This window comes from Protopterus annectens, chromosome 2.part1, assembly GCF_019279795.1.
Source record: "Protopterus annectens isolate FY-2018-M chromosome 2.part1, PAN1.0, whole genome shotgun sequence".
Classification (NCBI taxonomy): domain Eukaryota; kingdom Metazoa; phylum Chordata; order Ceratodontiformes; family Protopteridae; genus Protopterus; species Protopterus annectens.
This window is the reverse complement of record NC_056729.1, coordinates 496,954,926-496,971,285: the sequence shown is the minus strand read 5'-3', so window position 1 is coordinate 496,971,285 and position 16,360 is coordinate 496,954,926. Positions and strand designations below refer to the sequence as shown.

The 16,360-nt window shown below is 40.8% G+C and overlaps 1 protein-coding gene across 1 annotated transcript in view; it reads left to right on the top strand.

Annotated features, from left to right (window-relative positions):
• Positions 1-16,360, top strand: part of INO80B (INO80 complex subunit B) — a 543,924-nt gene that overhangs the window by 111,789 nt on the left and 415,775 nt on the right. The window contains exon 2 of the mRNA XM_044062293.1: positions 6,624-6,813. Coding sequence (XP_043918228.1) covers positions 6,624-6,813 — 190 coding nt within the window. The remainder of the gene's footprint in view (positions 1-6,623; positions 6,814-16,360) is intronic.

Below are 16,360 nucleotides of genomic sequence, written 5' to 3'. Positions count from 1 at the left end.
TTTTGGCTTCCCAAAACGTTTCCACCAAGAAAGTTTATAGGAGCAAATGGAAAAGGTTTTCTATTTGAGTTTCTGACCACAACATCGGCCCCTTTTCAGCTCCAGTTTCTGCAGTTCTTCATTTTCTTACAACTCTTTTTAATAAAGGGGCCAGTTTTTCTACAATTAAACTTCAGTTGGTAGCAATTTCAAATTTCCATTCAGGAAGTAAATCTTGCTACCTGACTTCTTCCAGACTGTGTAAAGCATTTGTGAAGGAAATGTTTATTCTTAGACCCCTGATAAAGGATTATTCACCACATTGGGATTGTATTGTGGTTTTTCAGGGTTTAACTCCGAAGCCCTTTCAACCATCAGATAAATGTGATCTAAAATTTGTCATGAAAAATGGTCTTTTTGGTAGCTGTAACTTCAAAAAGAATTTCTGAACACCAGGGTCTGTTAACAAAATTCCCTTATGTTTGTTTTTCATAAAGACAGGGTTTCTGTACGGACTTAACCCTTCCTTTGTACCTAAGTGGCTTCTGAAAATAACATCAACCAATCCATTAATTTACCAGTCTCTTTTTCCAAATTTTTCTGATAAGGGAGAGTACATGCTACATCTACTTGATGTGCACAGACGACTACATTTTTATCTTCACAGAACAAAACAGTTTAGAAAGCCAGATCTTTATCCTTTTCCTCAAATCGCCTGGGTTGATCAGTCTCTAAAGTTACCTTAGCTAAATGGATTACAGACTGCATTTGATTGAGTTATTCTCAAAAAGATTTAGTTTTACCAAGACCTCTCCAGGCTCATTCAGCTCTATCCTTGACTTCATCAGCCTTTTGGTCAAGGACCTCCATTGATGACATTTGTGAAGCAGCCACATTGTCCAAGGCTCATACCTTTGTTTCACATTACAAGTTGAACATCATATCTGGAAATAGATCCTCCTTGGGTTTGGCAGTACTCCGGAATATCCTTCCATGAGGGCCCCCCAGGGTCTACATAGCTGGGAATTCTGCTCTACTAGTGAGGAAGAATGAAATACAACATCAGATTAATAAGTTACATACCATAACTAGGCATCTGTGTTGTCCATTTTCATTTTTCCTCACCTTTCCTGCCTATCCTTGACCCATTCCTGTTTTCTTCTGGAAGACCCTATTGAACTATGTTTGGAACTTACTGTTCCAGGTTTGAGGCCTGTCTGTATTTCCATCTATCCTTTCTCTCTTAGACTAGTAGGAGATTAGGCAGCTCTCAGTCTGAGGCTATGGAGATGGAATAGAGCCTTATAGGTAGAGGGAGGAGCTTGAAAGCTGGACCCAAAGTCTAGTGCATGCGGCAAAGTCGGATTCGAGTAGCTGATCCGAACCCATTAGTGAGGAAGAATGAAAATGGACAATGAAGATGCCTAGTTATGGTGAGTACATAACTTATAATATCCAGTTTCTTAATTTTTGTATGGTCTTCATTTTATCATATCCCCATAAATTGGATGTTGCTGAATCAGTTTGTGTGTGGGTACATGATTTATAGCTATAGTCTTTGTTTTATTTTCATTAATTTTATATCTAGAAAAGACTTGAAATTGTCTCAAAATGTTCCACAACACTGAGATGTCCTTTCCTGGGTTTATTGGGTATAAATAATATTGTCTGAAAATAAAGCTAACTTTTCTTGATTTCCATACCAATTATAGCCTTGTATTTCTGAGTCCCTTATTTTCTTTGTCAGTGGCTCTAAATATAAAACAAATAAAAACAAAAGTCGGACACCCTTGCCTGGTTCCTCTGTTCAAGCACAGCTTATCTGAGAGGAACCTTCCAAATTCTAGCCTCCGATCCTTCAGGTATCCTTCTAATTAACCTTATTATTTATCTGGGAATGCAAATGCTTTTATTGCCCTACTCATAAAATTCCAGCCTACTCTATTAAATGCTCTTTCAAGGTTCATCTGTTGATCACTTTTAGCATGTCTACCCATGGATCCCCCATTTTCAATGCTGTGTCATGTGAAAATATTTTTGAAAGAGTTCTTGCATTTTAAGTCTCCTAGGAAGCCGGTTGCTTCTTGATCTTAATTTTGTTTTGGAAAAAGTAACTTGCTTCATTTGAACAAGCTCATCCGGTTGACTTGAAGTTCTCGGCGTAGAAAACAATATTACTGATTGCTCTTACCTCTGCAAGAAGAGTATGAGTTGCATTTTAATATGATTGGTCAACCCTATCTCATTTTCTACAAAGATGGTGTTTGCTTAAGAACTAATCCCTCATTTTTTGCTAATGTGGTATCAAGAGTTTAGTTTGAACCAAGCTTTCTGTTTCTCTCTCTCTCTTCTTTCCAGAGCTTAGAAATGAGAGAGAGGGAATACTTCATACTTTGGATGGCCACAGACAGCTCAGGTTCTATCTTGACAGAGCAGAATCCTTTAAGAATTCTAATCTCTTTTTTTCCTTCACAGGAAATGTACACGTAAGGACAACTTAGGTCAAACCATACTATTTCTGAATGGTTGTCACATTTTATTACCTTTTGTTATATCCACTACTAGTCAATTCAAAGTAGGATTGAGGCCCATTTTACCAGGCCTTGGCTTCATCTGGGGCTTTTTGGAAAGGGTTGGATTCTAGAAATAGTTTAGAAGCAACAACTTAATCCTTTGCGAATACCTTTACAAAGCATTGCAAACTAGATTCCTTTTCCAGGTCTTGGACAGGGTTTGCAAGGGCCATTCTCCAGGGGCTCCTGGACGCTCATCTTTCCTCCTTCCATTCACCCTAAGCTATCGTAGTTTCCTCGTATAGCTAAGGCTACTGCAGCAGCGATCAGTATAATGAACATAGTACAGTTGCTTAAGTAATCTTACCATAACAGTTATCATAACTAATAGTAATAAGTAGTGTAATATATATAGTATATAATAGTTGTTTTAAACTGCCATCACAGTAGTTTGAATGATCACTGCTGCAGCAGCTTCTCCCTCCCTCCACCCCCCCCCCTTATTTTTTGTATATTTTTATTGCTAGGCTAAGATCTTTTAATTTTAGTTTTCTACCATTGACCTTTTCAGGATTTTAGCCTCCCCTCTCAGTTGACATGAAATCTCTAAAGTGTGTGTGCCCAAAACACACTTTTTTTTCTTTTGGTCAGCTTCAGCTGAGTAATAGTTTTGTGCATGGAAGGTGCCCTTGAAGCTTTGGAAGCTGGCTGGCTGTTGTATCCTGCGTAAGATATGACACACACAGCTAAGGCTACTGCTGGCAGTGATCATTATCTTCATGTAGATCTCCTTTTCCATTACCCTGATGAATGGGAAACATAATTACAGTATTAACACAAAACATGCCTCATTTATCATTTCATTATTTAATCTAACTTTACAGTAAAAGACTAGATTTTTTAAACATCACTCCAATGATTACTAGTTTTTTTAAACATCACTCCAGTGATTCTCTCACCTTCATGGGAGTGCTGTTGAGTGAGTTGCTCTCGTTAAATACTGTAGTGTTTGGATTGTCACCTCACTCAGACATCACAAAACAATTTCTAATTTTCAGTTTGAGATGAAAATCCTCCATATTTCTAGTACAGATTTCTCCTTTTCTTCAGTATGCCCAATATTATGGAAATGGCTGGCAGAATCACGACTGCTAAAAAAAAGAAATTAAACTAATGATCTGCGGTACCGGTATGGCTGACAAAAACATAACTGATTTTTAGCATAATCTCCACAAAACAGTTATTGAACAAGTAAGCAAAACAAAGCTGCTTAGGTTAATCTTGGTAACCTACAGTTTGATTAAATATATTGACTGTGTAATATAGTGGTTAAAATACTGACAGGCTATACAAAATAAAGCCATATTTAGTACAACAAACACAATTGCAGTTAGCACAATCCCTCTTAACTTCCAGGTCTTTCTGTGTGTCAGCTAGCCTAATCAAAATTCAAAAAATACACCTAAATAAAATTGCTAAATTCACTGCCAGCCTACCATATAAAACACTTCACTATAGAGAATCTCGGCAAGTGCACAGGTTATTGCTCCAGTATACCGTAAACTTTTCTCAACTCAAAACTGCACATAATATTCTAACCAAGCACATCCCCAGCAAACTAATCCGTAAATACAGTCCACCTAAAGAACTATGATTTCAAAATCAGAATCTAATATACACCACAAAATCAAACCACCACCATGGTGAACTTCCTCTATTCAGTGCATGTAGCAAAATTATAGAATTCAGTGCCTCAGGATATGAAAACGGAGACCAACCAAAAGCACTTCTTGCCCCAAAAAAAAAAAAACATTACCTAACTACTATGTGTAACTGCATTTGTCTACTGGTAAACTCTGAAGACAAAAGTTTAATTAAAACAAACAAAAAAATTTAATCTTAATTCCTCCAATCTGTTCTGTAGTGTAATCTTTTGATGTTACCCTCATCTTCCTCCCTCCCATCTTCCACATCATTTTCTGATCATCACTTCATACTTCAGCTAACCTCTAAATTCAACTCATCTGCTGCCCCCTCATGCTCCTTTTCCATCTGTGCTTTCAACTTTTTCTTTAATGCTATGAATAATGGATGTAGATCATTTCCAATGTTAAATGTATCTAATTGGATTATAATATCACTGTAAATGGTTTCAGATGTGTTTCCTTACATGTTATTGGTACAAATAATACTTCATATAATTAAATCTAGCCATTCAGGTTGTAAATTTTGTGGAGCATTTCTCCCAAGCGCTCCACCGAAATGGGGCTGTTGACTCAGTTGGATTATTAGGTCAACAAATGGTAATAAAAATAAAATCAGTTTCTTCCCTCCACAGAGCTGTGGAGATCTTTCCCTACATGTAGATCTCCACTGCCTACCTTTTCACATTTCAGAAATGCATTAAATTCCAAGCTCGATTGAGTCCAAACTTATGTTTAGAATCTAGAGTAGCAACTTCTCCCCATTTTATCCACTTCGGTCTAAGAAGCTAGCCATTCTGCAGTTCTCTCATATCTTGCTTTCCTATGAGTCCTAACAACTGTTCATATGCTTCCCTCGTATAATTCCTCATGGATTCACTTTTAACTAATTTCAAGTAATGTGTAGTGAAGTAGCCAACAGATACCTTCTTGAATATATGTAATTGTACATACCTTTACTTCTGTACATGTTCTTGCTGAATTCGTTTACACGTGTAATGTTTCATACTTTTTATTTCTACACGTTTGTAGAAATGCTTTTTTTTGTTGTTTTGCATCTGTTTGAGTAAGTTTTGTATTCTTTGTACAAGGTTGTAGCTGAAAATGAACCCTTGTGGTGGAGTTCATCCACCTCAACAAGTGAAAAATAAAACCTTTAGTACTCCAGAGGTTCTTGGCCTAGCCATAGCACTTTTGTGGTAGCATAACCCTTTTCCGACCCTTTCTAGGTAAGATTTAGACTGGGATCAAGAAGAAGGGATGACTTATAAAGGAATATGCAAGACTTCAGTTTTGTAGTCTTGTTTGTTTTACTTTGAATGTGCTTTATAAATGTTGATATGTAGCCATTGTTGGGGAAATAACATCTGGAGTGTGCCACAGTTTATACATTTCTAGAATTTTAATTGTTTAAATTGAAGTAGAGTACTGTGGTATCATTTCTGGTCCGACACACTTTTACCAGTATTGGTTTAAATTTTACCGCTGGTAGTGTACATGTGACATCAGTTCATTTTGTACCTTCAGTTGTATGTTTGTAATAAGGTAGCAGAGGTGGTCTTATTTATGCAGTGGAGGCTTTGTAATTGTAATAATGTAACCATCTGTTTGCTGTCAGTGAAACTGACATTGTTTGCATACTGCATTTACACTATAATGAATATTTTTTCTGATTTGTTATTTATTTAATCAAGGAAAGCCGTGGCATATATTTGTAGTGTGTGGTGTGTTTTTTTTTTTTTTTTTTTTTTTGTTAAATATATTTCTCATAAATCTAACAAGGGAATCATCCACCTTATGAAGGTGAAGTTTTCTTGATCTCTTCCAGCCCTGCAAACCCAGGTCTCTGTAAGCACACTGCCTGTATTCCCTAGTCCTTCACTACTGTTATTGACCAGGGTGTATTGCCAATGCAGGAACTGTATAGCTCCCTCCATGTAAAGATTACCATCTCTGGAAAACGTGGCATTACTGATTGTTGCAGGTGGGCGTCTAAACAATTCTGTGCAAGAGATTACATGTGATGAAGTGACTGCTTGTTTGGAGTATTAAAGGAGGGAGACCCTGTCCATTTTCAGTTTTCTGATAGCGATTGGATGTGTAGTGACACTAGAGCCCACCATTCTCTTTAAGCATGCATGTACCCCCAGTCCCTCTTGAGCTGGGGATTAGGACTGCCGGCTGACCGTAAAAGGTTTATACTGAACCATAACCATTCTGCTTCCATATGCATCTGTGATGTAGAGAGTCATTACAAAAGCACTTTATTCTTCCCTGTATTTGTTTATATTTAAGTAATCCTACGTCAGTCTTGAGCCTGGGTCACTGTCCTAGCTAAAAAAAAAAACAATCTGCACCAGTTGCACTATTGAGCCAACTCATAGTGTGCTGCTTAGCAGTTTTTGATGTATTGTTTTCTTTTTTGCAGATGATGAGTCTGAGAGTCATGGGTCTCATAAAAAGAAACATAAAAAACATAAGAAACATAAAAAGAAACATCATCAGGAAGACAGTGGTCATGGCTTTTCCTCCGAAACCATGGAATCTGATTCTGGAACAGCTAAGCCTCAACTGAAGTTAAAAATTAAGCTTGGTGGGCAGACTTTGGGCACAAAAAGGTATGGTAAATCTTAGTCTGAGTTTTTCATGTGTTCAGATGTGCCATTTTACCGGCTAATGTGCTGTAGTGACTGACAGAATTCCACTTATTTACTTTATACAGAAATGTGAGTAAGGCAGAAATAGACACTGTTCTTCATCTCTTCCCAGTTCTACGTAGCTGCTGTTGCTTGACAGAGTTATAGATTTTACAAGAGAATGCAGAACTGTTTTAAGAATATCTAGACCTTCAAAGGCTGATGAGGATAATGAGTAACTTGATGGAGGTAGAACACTTGATTTCATTTGAAATAACAATACCCAGAGTGGAGAATGGTTTGGAGAATGTGTGTTAGTGATTTTACAAAAGGGTCAGTAACAAGCTTGTAGCTGAATAACCTTCTAGAAGCATGATAACTGTTGTCCAGTGTTGATGAATAAGAGAGGGTGCATACAAGTTTCAAAATCTCATTTAAAAGAGTGACGGTGTTGATATTGTTTTAAGGGCAGGGGAAGTTTGCTTCAGCGCCAAGGGAGCTGTTGAATGATAAATGTATCATGTTTGCCACCATTGTCAGATATTGTAAGGTTGGGCCTTTTTTCCTGAAGCACCTTTAGATCCTTTGGACTTGTTGACAATCAAAGCCATTTCCCCACACTGTTTATCCTCCATTCTTTCCCCAAGAATGTGTGTGATTATGGTCATGGAGTAGACTATCATCCAGGTAGCCATCAGAGTGTTTTTCACAAAACCATATTGTTTTTCCTTGCACAAGCCTGTATTTGCCCAAAGCATTAATGTGCTATAATCCTTTGAGGGTATTACCTACTTCTGCAGGTGCCCTAACCTCAATGAAAGCCCCATCTTCCTCTTTGGCAAGTTCCTCTGTCCCATCCCCAGCCTTTAGCAGGGATTGTGGGTGAAGTATGTATTCTTGACATGCTCCCGTAACACTCGCTTCTGAGATGAGCAGTCAGACAGCTGTCTTGTTGTTCCTCTTTCTGCCCCAACCAATTCTTCTAATGCCTGGCCAATTATTTGAAACCGGGATGTCCGACTTGTAGTCTAAGTTCAATCTGTGTACAAGAATGAGTTGGCGAATTGTCTCTTAAATGTATCTCTCCCCATTTTATGTTTTCCAGACAGAGAATCTTGAAAAGGTGAGGGCCTTTGGTGGCCCAGAAAACGAGGCATTAATCCCCAGGAGTTGATCATCTTCTTCTTTTGGCTTTTCCCGGTTAGGGGTCGCCACAGTGGATCATCTGTCCGCTCATGATTGGCAGTGGAGTTTTACAGAGTAGAGTTGTCAGCCCGGCACCCAACCTTCCACAGAAGGCACGCACACACTCACACCTAGGGCCAATTTAGAGTGTCCAATCCACCTACAGCATGTCTTTGGGATGTGGGAGGAAACCCACATGATCACAGGGAGGACATGCAGACTCCACACAGAAGGCACCCCAGCTGAGGATCGAACCGGAGAACCTTTTGCTGAGGCAGCAATGCTAACCGCTTCACCACCGCGGCTGCCCTAATCCCCAGGAGTTAATATGATAGCAAAAAGAGGAGCAGTGTCTGAAGTCTGAGATTACCTAGATTAGACAAACACATCTGTTCTGTTAGCGAGGGATCTTTGAACCTTTTTCAAGCTGAACTGTGTCTAGACAAGAGACTGCAGAAAAAGGCTTTTATACTTTTTATTGGCCAAATAACTGAAACCTACAATGGAATGATGACCTTCCTGTAATGGCTAGAATTTCTCCTGAGGACTGCCTAGATCTTACTAAAGGTTTTTTTTTTTACAGCCTCATTACAGCCTGTTGGTCAGAGGTGAGATTTATGTCGGTGCAGATAGTTCCATAACAGACTCTTAAGTGGCTTTCTGTTATTATAGTAGGCTGTAGGGGCCTCAGATTTGTTACTTTTATTAACATCGAAGTCCACTCTGTTACTTTTTTGTACCTGGTGTAGGCTGAATTATTAACCATTTTCATAAGTGTGTCAAATAAATGTAGACTAAACCCTTCTGCACCTCATTAGTAACTTGACTGGCAAAGAGTTGACCTCTCTCATCTTTTTCATTTAGGTTCTTTTAGAAAGCCATTTGTCAGTCTATCAGACCATCTGTGCTTTGACACTGGGCTCAGCGTTTGTTTATAATTTCTTCAAGGGAGGATAGTGTCCAAGACCATTGCAATTTCACTGTAGGCAAGGCTTGTGCACATAACCTGTCGTCCTGGACATTTGTTATAATCTTAGGAAGGGTACTTGCCTTTAGACATCATGACCTTCCTTTAACGTGTATTGGCACACTTCCCATGGTAAATGTAAATAAAAATACTTTATGATGCAAGTAATCTCCTTACCATTTACAATTTCAAAATTTACAGTGTTTGATGCAAAAAGTTAATGTTTGCAGTTAATTTTATTGAATAAGGACAGCCCCTTGAAAATTATTTTGAAGCTGAAAGCTCCTGACATTGCATCATGAAAGACAGAACCCACATTGCCTTATTCTACATTAACATATGAGCTATTGTTTTCCATCCTAAATGCAGCAACAATGGAGTCTTGTATCTTAGGAAGGCAGTTTGTCAGCCATGTCTCACTGGTGGTACATGCTACAGTGAATATTAACACACATGATAATTCATTAGTGAAAGCATAATATTAGTAAGTAGCTATCCCTCTGAAGAAGTAATGTGGTTTTGATTACCCATAATGCTTTGCTGGTGTGTACTGACAATGATTTGCGTATAAGTTAACATAATTCTGTGGGTGAGGTTATAAGGAAAAACTGAATTGACAGATTAAACTAAAACATCAAAATGTATTGTAATCTTTGTTTTGTCTTAAAATCTTTGTAGGTTTAACTGCAGGTGTATAACTAGAAATAAAATTAATTGTAAAACTCAAATGCATGAGAAGTTTAACCATACATTAACAGAGCCTTACTACTTTATATCTAGAAGCAAGATATTGCTCCCTTTCCCTTTCCCCCTTAACAAGTTCGATTCCATAACCATGCACAGCAAACTGATGAGACTGCTGGGTCTGTTTCAAAGTTCACTTCCATAACCTTGCTGGGTCTGTACTTCTGGTTTGAGCTGTACGTTATCCCCTATGGATAGAGACCACTATAGCATGCTGCTGTAATTTAAGAACAAAGCCTGTGAATAGGCATTTCTGTAGTAAAGTATGGAAGGATTTACTGGTTATAATTTACAGAACTGAGGACACATCCTGGAATGCTAACAGAACCGTTAGAACTAGATGTTCATCGTGCATACAGCTGCAGTCATAACAGATGGGTTATCCTGCCGTCAGGCGGGTCCTCGGTCGGCCGAATTCCAAAGTCTAGGTCCGGCGTTGGATGTCGTCGCTTCTTCCCTGACGTCAGTGCGGCAGGGGTATAAAAGAACCAGCCGACGCCATTTTCTTCAGTCTTTCTTGCCGCGTGGTGCCTGAAGCAGAAGCAGTTCGCAAGTGCCGGTCGGCCAGCTCCTGAGATTACGAATATTTTTCAACCGAATTCTTCTTGAAAGCTAAGTACCCCATTGAGGAAACTTTTCTTGCCTCAGACCGATGTCAGACAAAGTTAATAATTGCATTTCATGTGGGAAGCAAATACCGCTTAAGGATTTCCATTCCTTCTGCATGCCTTGCTTAGGCCCAGATCACGACGTCTCGGCCTGTCGTTTTTGTGCTAGATTCAACAAATGCACTATTAAGCGTCGGGCGGAGTTCACCCAACACTATTTTGGCAAAAAGTTTAATTACATTATGTCGTCGGATACTCCGACTCCAGTTTTGAGTAAAAGACGCAAAGATAAGGACCGGCATACGAGGTCCTCGACTTCTACCGACACCACGCTAAAGCCGGCTACAGGTGCTCCGGTTCTCAGCGAGGTGCCTACGCAGCCCCTGACTACCGATGACACTTCCTTAGCGGTGTCTTCTGTGCCCGAGGTCGCAGGCTCCTTGGCCCACACCCCGATTACAGATACAGACGCCACTGTTGTTGGGGAAACTCTTGAGTTTAGACAGGCCTGCCACCTCTCAAGGTGTCTTCAGGCCTTCTTCTTTTTCCATTAAGGCTTTTACTAAATCTAAAGCAGCCATGCATACTAAAAGACAATCTCCACAGGGCTCCTCTCAAGGCCCCATGCCTAAAAAACAGATGCTCAAAATGGCTGAGTATTTGATTACTCTTATCAGGGGTTCTCAACCCCCCTCGGACAAAAGGCCCAGAGTGGAGGAAGAATACCCTTCCTCGGACCAGGCCTCCATTACTTCAGAATATTCTGAAGACCAGGAACATTCATACTCCACTTTTGAAGATTCTGATGCAGAGGAGTCCATTCCCTCTGTCTCCCCCCCTGAGGACTATTCTTTTGAGGAAGCCTTGCATACCTTGAGGGAACACTTCCACTGGGAAGGTCAAGATTATTCAGACTCCAAGAAAAGGCTCAGGGATTTCCTCTTGCTCCCTCAGCACAGGCCTCTGGCTATCCCTCCTATCTTAGACATACTAGATGATGTGTATTCAGAGGCCAGCCTTAACCCAGATTCTTTACCTCCAGCTCCAGTCAAGCCTGACAGGTATTACCGGGTTCCTGATTCGCACCAATTCCTATACAAAAGCCATGCGGCTGACCCAGAAACTATTTCACAGGGTCCCAAGGGAATTAAGGCCTCCACTGCCAAAAATCCATTACCTTCAGAGAGAGATTCCAGAGCTTTAGAAAGGTGGGGGAAAAGGTATACACCTCGGCCACTTTAACCATGAGGGCATTAAACTGTCAGTTCCATATGTTAAAGTATCAACAGTTTTTGTTATCTCAGTTGAAAAGCAAAATGTCACAACCTGAACAACCAGACTTGAAGGAGTTGCAGGATTTGTTGCATAGTGCAGAACAAGTGGGTAAACATACTTTGCAATGTGGTTTTGATGCTTTAGAGGCCTCGTGTAGAGCTGCTGTTACAGGATCAGTTATATGTAGACATGCTTGGCTCAAAGAGCAAACCTTACCAGATCATGTCAAAGCTAAATTACTAGATGCACCTCTTCAAAAAGATGTATTGTTTGGTGTTAAAGCTGAGGAGGTATTAAAGAAAATGGAGGTAAAGGCAAAATCAATGCAAATGGTGAAAGATTGCCTACAGGTACAACTTCCACGTTTCAGTAGAAATTGGCCTTCAAAAAATTGGTCCTTTCCAGCCACTGACAGACCCCAAAGAGGTAGATACAGGCACCCGAGGGGTAGAGAGCAATCTCAAGGATCATTTAGAGGCAGACAATGGCAAGCACCTACACCAAGAGGTGGAGAGGATAGATCACAGCCATTCAGAAAGCAGAACCAATGACTTTCTCCTTTGCATGCCAAGCAAAGCTCTCATGGCAGCACCTTTAGGCAGAAAACTGGCATTATTTTCGAAAAATTGGCATATTGTCACAAAAGACAAATGGATCCTGGACATTATAGACAGAGGCTACAGATTCCATTTTCACACCCTTCCAAAAACGAGAGGCATGCCAAACCTGCCACAAAATCAAAGGGCAATGGCACAAAAACAAATTTCAGCTCTCCTGGACATGAAAGCTATTCAAGAGGTACCTGCACAAGAACAGGGTCAAGGTTTTTATTCCAGACTATTCCTGGTACCAAGGAAGGACAAAGATTGGAGACCTATTTTGGACCTATCCATCCTAAACACATATTTACTCGTACCAAAACTCAAGATGCTCACATTACAGCAGCTTCTTCCCATGCTGGGCAAGGAGTCTTGGCTGGTAACATTGGACCTCAAGGAGGCATACCTGCATGTCCCTATCAGACAAGATTGCAGAAGATACCTCAAATTTCTTGCAGGTTCAACCCATTATCAATTCCCTGCATTGCCCTTTGGCTTATCTACTGCGCCCAGAGTGTTCACTAAATGCCTGGCATCAGTAATTGCCTTCTGCAGACTTCAAGGGATACAAATATACCCATATTTGGACGACTGCCTGATCCAAGCGGACAGCAAACATATACTTCTGAAACACCTGGCATTTGTAATAAAGTTGTTGAACTCTCTGGGATACACAGTCAACAAAAAGAAGTCAAGACTAATACCCTCTCAAACAATAATTTTCCTGGGTGCCAGCTTGAATACAAACACCCAGATGGCCTACCTCACGCCAGAGAAACAAGGGCAACTAACTCAATACTTCAGAAAACTGGCAACCTTCACCAGGCTGACTGCAAGGAAAATCCTGCAGGCTTTGGGATTCATGGCATCTTGCATCCTGCTAATCCCATGTGCAAAGCTGCATATGAGGAAACTTCAATGGTACCTAAAAAACTTATGGTCTCAACATAGCCACAGTTTGGAAACAATTAGACCACTGATTCCATGCCTCCAAAAGGAATTTCTGTGGTGGGCTCAAGCATGCCAAAGAAACATAGGTCTCCCATTCTGCTTGCCTCAAGCAAATCAAATCATCACAACAGACGCCTCGGACTATGCCTGGGGGGGCGCACATGACAGATCAGTGCATTCAGGCCAAATGGTCCCAAAAAGAAAAGCACCTACACATCAATCAAAAGGAAATGCTAGCAGTAAAAAATGCTGCTATGGCTTTCAAAGACCTACTGCATCCCGGCCAGCTATTAAGGACAATTGATAAGGACAGACAACACCACAGTGATGTGGTACATAAACAAACAGGGAGGAACCCATTCATATCCCCTGTGCAGGCTAGCCGTGTCTCTTTGGAACATGGCTCTGAAATTACAAATCCAACTTCAAGCACAATTCTTGCCAGGCAAGGAAAACACGCTGGCAGACAACCTAAGCAGAAATATGACAGATCCACACGAATGGAAGTTGCATCCTCAAGTTTTTTACAAAGATAATTCAGGCATGGGGAAAGCCAGACATAGATCTCTTTGCTACCCACAGAAATTACCAGTTGACAAAATTCTGCTCAAGGACCCATCATCCACAGGCCTGGAAAGTGGATGCACTCTTTCAGTTGGACAACAGTGACAGTTTATGCCTTTCCACCTCTTCCTCTGCTGCCCAAAGTTCTATTAAAAGCCAGAGCAGACGGACCAAAGATGATTCTCATTGCTCCAGACTGGCCAAGACAACACTGGTACCCACTCCTGAGGAGCCTGACGCATTCCCCACCATGGATCCTGCCTCTAATGCCTCTTCTGTTGACCCAGCACAACTTCAAAACTCTTCACAGTCAGCTGAAAACACTCAATCTAGCCGCATGGAGGATTCCTTAAATTCACAACAGACCCTACTCTCCAAGGAGGTGCAGGATCTCATTTTGGAGGCCAGAAGGCCTTCTACTAGAAAAGCCTACTCCGCGAAATGGAAACTGTTTTGTGCCTGGAATCAGAAAAAGGGTCAGAATCCTGGAATACTGAATTTACCTCAAATATTACAGTACCTAGCTGAGATGCTAAGCAGTGGACTTTCATTCTCCTCCATCAAAATCCATGCCTCAGCCATTTCTGCTCAATACAACACTGATCCCCCTTTATTCTCTCACCTTCTCTTAAGACGGTTCCTCAGAGGGGCTAAGAATATAAAACCCCCAAGGAAGCAACCAGTACCTGCTTGGGACCTCAATTTCATTCTAGAAAAACTGACCCTGCCTCCATTTGAGCCAGCTGCTTCAACAGAACTGCAATATTTGTCATGAAAAACAGCCTTCCTTCTGGCTATCACCTCAGCACGCAGGGTTTCGGAACTACAAGCCTTCATGGCTGTGCAGCCTTTCATCATTTTCCATCAGGACAGAGTTTCTTTACGAACCAACCCTTCCTTTATGCCAAAGGTAGTATCCAGGGTAGCCTTGAATCAGGCTATCCCCTTACCTACCTTTTACCTTAATCCACAAAACAAAGGGGAGAGACTAATGCATTCCTTGGACATTCACAGACAGCTTTGTTATTATTTGGACAGAACAAAGCCATTCAGAAAATCAGAGCAACTCTGTGTGTCCTATGCTACAGGTGCTCAAGGGAAGGCTATTTACAAACAGACAATCTCAAAATGGATAGCACACTGCATACGCTTTTGTTATTCTTTTCATGGTAAAACTGTACCTACAGGCATCAGATCTCACTCCACAAGGGCCACAGCTTTCCTCAGGGAGGTTCCTACCAAGGATATTTTGGAAGCAGCCACTTGGAGTTCTGTAGATACTTTCTCCAAGCACTATCACCTACCATTATACTCCAAATCTAGAGCGGGCTTTGCCACTGCAGTCTTGCAGGGCATCCTTGCTCCTCCTAGTTCCACTTGGTGCCTACCACCCCTTTTTTAGCTTTGGGATTCTACCCATCTGTTATGACTGCAGCTGTATGCACGATGAACATAGTACAGTTTTGTACCTACCATAAATATAGATGTTAGAGTGCTAATACAGCTGCAGTCCAGGTTTCCCTCCCTCCTTCCCCTCTTGGGACAGGCCTAGTGGCTAACACCTCCTCATACAACCTGATTGGGGTATTCTTTTATGGTGTACTTGCTTGCAACTACTGTTTTTTGATTATATTGCATTGCATTATTACATAAATTTATGTTTTGCCTTCCTTCTGGAGGCACCTGACATCTGGGGCAAGAAAAACTGAAGAAAATGGCGTCGGCTGGTTCTTTTATACCCCTGCCGCACTGACGTCAGGGAAGAAGCGACGACATCCGACGCTGGACCTAGGCTTTGGAATTCGGCCGACCGAGGACCCGCCTGACGGCAGGAGAACCCATCTGTTATGACTGCAGCTGTATTAGTACTCAAACATCTACATTTATGGTAGGTACAAAAGTGTACTTTTTCTTAATTTTTATCAATTGCCTCTTCAGTTTGATCAGATATATCATCAGGAGCTTATTCTGCAAGTCCAGTTCAGTAGCGGCATTACTTGTTGGGCTTCTGAACTTGAGTTTTTTTTTTTTTTTTTTACACCAGGATTTTAGTGCTGTCTTTCGCTTCAGAGTGTACTGTATTGTTGACTACAGTCCTGCACTTTACCTGCATAGTTTATGTAATTACAGACAAGCTTATGTTGTTCCATTTTTATTTGCAGGTTTAAACTCCAGGTGCCTTGTTGAGCTGATTTTTCTTGCTAGTACTTTTTAGCCTAAGCAGTTCTAATTAAAAGAAAATATTATTTACTTGTTTCACTTTTTCTTGGAATTAATGCTGCCTGTACAATCCATTAAGTTGCACGTGGGCTTTCTCTTTAGTGACTTCCACCTCTGAAAATCTTAGAATGTGTCAGTGTAACTATTGATGTCCTTCCATTTCACTGTTGCAGTATTCATTACAATAGGGATCCCCAGCCAAGGGCAGCCCAATGTCCGGCCAACATACCAAATCCTTTAGGTTGCTTTAAATTACACTGTACATCACACGTATACTCCTCACATAGTGTAGGGCATAAAGGTGATGTCCGGATGTACCATGCTCAGAACTTGTTTGCCACCAGTCCGAACGCCATCTTTTGATCATCTGTCTGAACCCCCACTCCATTGCTGGTTCACCAAGCTGTTTCAGATAA